The 3485-nt window shown below is 49.5% G+C and overlaps 1 protein-coding gene across 2 annotated transcripts in view; it reads left to right on the top strand.

Annotated features, from left to right (window-relative positions):
• The first annotated feature begins 548 nt into the window (after positions 1–548).
• CNRIP1 (cannabinoid receptor interacting protein 1) overlaps positions 549–3485 on the top strand; it is a 25010-nt gene continuing 22073 nt past the window's right edge. The window contains exons 1-2 of one of the 2 annotated variants that reach the window (XM_006909535.2): positions 549–765; positions 2893–3043. In XM_006909535.2, coding sequence (XP_006909597.1) covers positions 587–765; positions 2893–3043 — 330 coding nt within the window. In that variant the 5' untranslated portion in view covers positions 549–586. The remainder of the gene's footprint in view (positions 766–2892; positions 3044–3485) is intronic. The other variant, XM_006909534.1, reaches the window with a different exon arrangement.

Here is a 3485-nt window from a genome sequence, read left to right on the forward strand (position 1 = left end):
CGCCTCTCAGTTTCCTACTGTTTGCCTGAAGCCGGATCCGCGAGCGATGGTGACCAATGGTCTCCCCGCTTTGCTGACCAAGGTGGTATCTAGATTCCGACTAGCTCCTCGGTGTAGTGTCGCTGAACCCTAGTATCTACACCCTCCCTCCCAATCCTCTCCTCCAACTGCCCGGTACCGCTCTAGGAGGAGCCTAAATGTCTTCTCCGGGAGCTGAAGGGGATTGTGCTGCGTAAACAGGATTAACTCTCTCGCCCCCAGCCGCGTTGATCTGTCTGCGGCCTCAGGGCTACCGCGAGTCCACGGGTGCGCGGAGGGCGCAGCACAGGAGCGAGGGATGCGGGGGCTCCGGGCTTGGAAACTGTTCCAGCCTCTCGCTTCCTCGCCAAGTGAGGCGGAAGGCCACAGCCTCAGAAGCTGCTCCTCCAAAGCCCGGGCGGACGGCGCGGACTCGTAGGTGCAACCTCCCCTCCGCCACCTCCCTCTCCTTCCCGGCGCTTCCTCTCCGCCCACCGCACTCCAGCTGCTGGGTCGCAGCACTAGCTGTCCGCCCCCCGGAGCCGCCGCGCCCGCCCGGCTCCCAGCCATGGGGGACCTGCCCGGCCTGGTGCGCCTCTCCATCGCTCTGCGCATCCAGCCCAATGATGGCCCAGTCTTCTTCAAGGTGGACGGGCAGCGCTTCGGCCAGAACCGCACCATCAAGCTGCTCACCGGCTCCTCCTACAAGGTGGAGGTGAAGATTAAGCCCAGCACGCTGCAGGTCGAGTGAGTGCGGGCGCGCGCCGCGGATGGCTCCCCACCCCACCCCCCGCCACCCCCGGGGTACGCGCGGAAGACCGAGGCCCGGGAACAGCCTGAGGCTCCTGGGCCTCTCTGGGCTCGTGCCGCGCCCGGCAGGACCCGGCGTTGTGAGGGGCAGAAGTCAGCTCCCTGTTCCTCTTGGTCCCCTCCTCTGCCTTAACTCTTTTCTTTCCTCTATTCTCACTTCCCTCCACCCACCGCGGGTGGGATGTTTAAAACAGCTACAGGACGCCTGGGGGCTAGGGTTTTGTTTTTTGTCTTTGTTTTTGTTTTGTTTTTGTTTTTTCATTGTAAATTTCTCATCCCTTCTGTCCAGCCATCGGCGTGGACCCCCAGGCGGCCAGAGTGGTGCAGATACGAGCGGCTAGCCTTGGGGTTCACCTTCCTCAATCTCGGTCCTCCTCTCCCCAGTCCTGGCATTCCGCCCGGGTCGGACCGCAAGGATGAAGGAGGGAGAACAGCTGAGGAATGAAGTGTAAAGGCGGGGGTGGGGTGGTTATTGGGGCTCCCTGAGGACGCTCCCCACTCCTCCCTCCACCCGTATGTGGCTGAGGACCCCGGTGCGGGAGGAGCAGCCACAGGTCAGAGCACAGCCTCTGCTTGGCCTAGTTTGACGGGTTTTCATGCCTGGTGTTTTTCCTTTTTTCCTGAGTTGTCTGTCTGTTCAGCCTAGTGATGGTGCCTGGGATTGGCAACATACTTACAACAAAAAGACGAGGGGAGGTGTTTTGTTTGTTTGTTTGTTTGTTTATTCGTGGCAGGAATTATCTTCCCTGCTACCACAGTTGATGTGCCTGGTAGACCTCAGGCGGAAAGTCAGTGTGATAGGATGCAGTAGCTATGGAGAAGTACCCAGAGGTGGAGTCATTTACCTCTCAGCCTCCACCTAAGCATGATATGAAGTCTAGCGTGGAAGGAAGAAATAACTAGCATTTATATCATCTACCATATTCTGAGGGGAGATGGAGTGGGGCTTTGCATCCACCAAACACCTTTTATAGCTTAAATGTCCTTCCGTGGTCATTAATTCAATAAACTTGTTTTGGCCTTTTAGATGCCAGGCCTTAGTTCAAAAACCTAGAACCAAACCTGGATTGTTTCTGGTACTCCTGGTCCATCTATTTGTCAGCATCCCCCACAGCTCCGCGCACCCATTACTCTCATATTTCCCAGTGTTCTGTGTATTGCCTATGATCTAGACTTTTCCTTTTCTTTTTTCCTAGCAACCTCGTTTCTCAGGTTATCTGTTCTACATGCAATTTTCTTCTGGGTAGTTCTCTACTTTTCAAACTAATCTAAAAAACCAATTTGTGTTCATGACAAAACTTTTTTCTAGTTATACTTTAATTTTATCAAGGGTTTTTCAATGACCTAACTTAGGGTTCTCAAACTTGAGTGTATATCAGAATCACATGGAGGGCTTGTTAAAACATAGATGGCTAAGCCTCACTCTAGAGTGATGTTTAAGAATTTGCTTTCTAATAGGTTGGCAGATGATACTGTTATTTCAAGTTTAGGGACTACTGCTTGAGAACCATTATCTTAATACAAGGGAATAATGCCAGTGAGAATTTCTGGTGGTGTGGCTGGCTTGAGGAAGAGTACCCGAACTCACAGGACACCTGACTGTTGGAACATAAAAAAAAATCATTAGTTTAGTGGTTCTCAACCCTACCTACACATTAGAATCACCTAGAAAATCTTAAAATAAATTTACCAGTGCCCAAACTACATCCCAGACCAACTGAACCCTAATCTCCGGGGTTTGTGATGGGACTGGGTATAGCTGGGTTTTTAATAGCTCCATAGATGAGAAACTAAAGAAGAGGACCACTGATAGGGTCCTACTAGGCCTCGTATAAGTATTCTGGATGAGAATACTGAGGTCAGTTCAGAGAGATTAAGTAGCTATGGTCACATGAGTGATTAGTTGAAGAACTCAAGCCTCCTGAACTTGCAGAACTCTCTACCATACCTGTCTCCTCTAGCCACATCCTGTAGGCTTCCTGCCTAGGGTTGTGGTTTGACCAGGACCACAAAGGGTGCCTAAGCTAATTCCTACCACATGTGGCCAACTCAAGTTTATTACAGGAACATTTCCATTGGTGGTGTGGCGGTCCCACTGGAGCTGAAGTCTAAAGAGCCTGATGGGGACAGAATTGTTTATACGGGCACATACGACACAGAAGGTGTAGCCCCAACCAAGAGTGGAGAACGGCAACCCATCCAGATCACCATGCCGGTAAGGCCTGCTTGTGGGTGTTGGTGTTGGGGTGTGGTGCCAGGCAAATCAAAACCATAGAAAACAATCACTATCTCCCCTTAAGGAAAGGTATAAAAAGAAATGTTATGAAATTATGAATTATCATCGCAATTCATGGTTTCATATTAGAATCTAATTGTCTAGAATATCACAATACAACTAATTAAATAATTTTGTGCTTCTCCAATAGTCAATTTTAAGGCTTTCTACACTTCTAATCTATTGCGTTGATCTGTTTATTCTTATGCCAATACTGCATTGTTTTAAATACATTGCTTTTATAATATGTGTTATAAATAAATAATGTATTTTGCAACTGGTCACCTTACTGAACTTGCCTACTAAAATTTTTTAGTAAATGATCTTGGGTTTTTCAGATAGAAAGTCGTAATCTGCATGTAACTGTGTAGTTTTCTGGTTT

Source organism: Pteropus alecto, unplaced genomic scaffold (assembly GCF_000325575.1).
Source record: "Pteropus alecto unplaced genomic scaffold, ASM32557v1 scaffold131, whole genome shotgun sequence".
In the NCBI taxonomy this organism is placed as follows: Eukaryota; Metazoa; Chordata; class Mammalia; order Chiroptera; family Pteropodidae; genus Pteropus; species Pteropus alecto.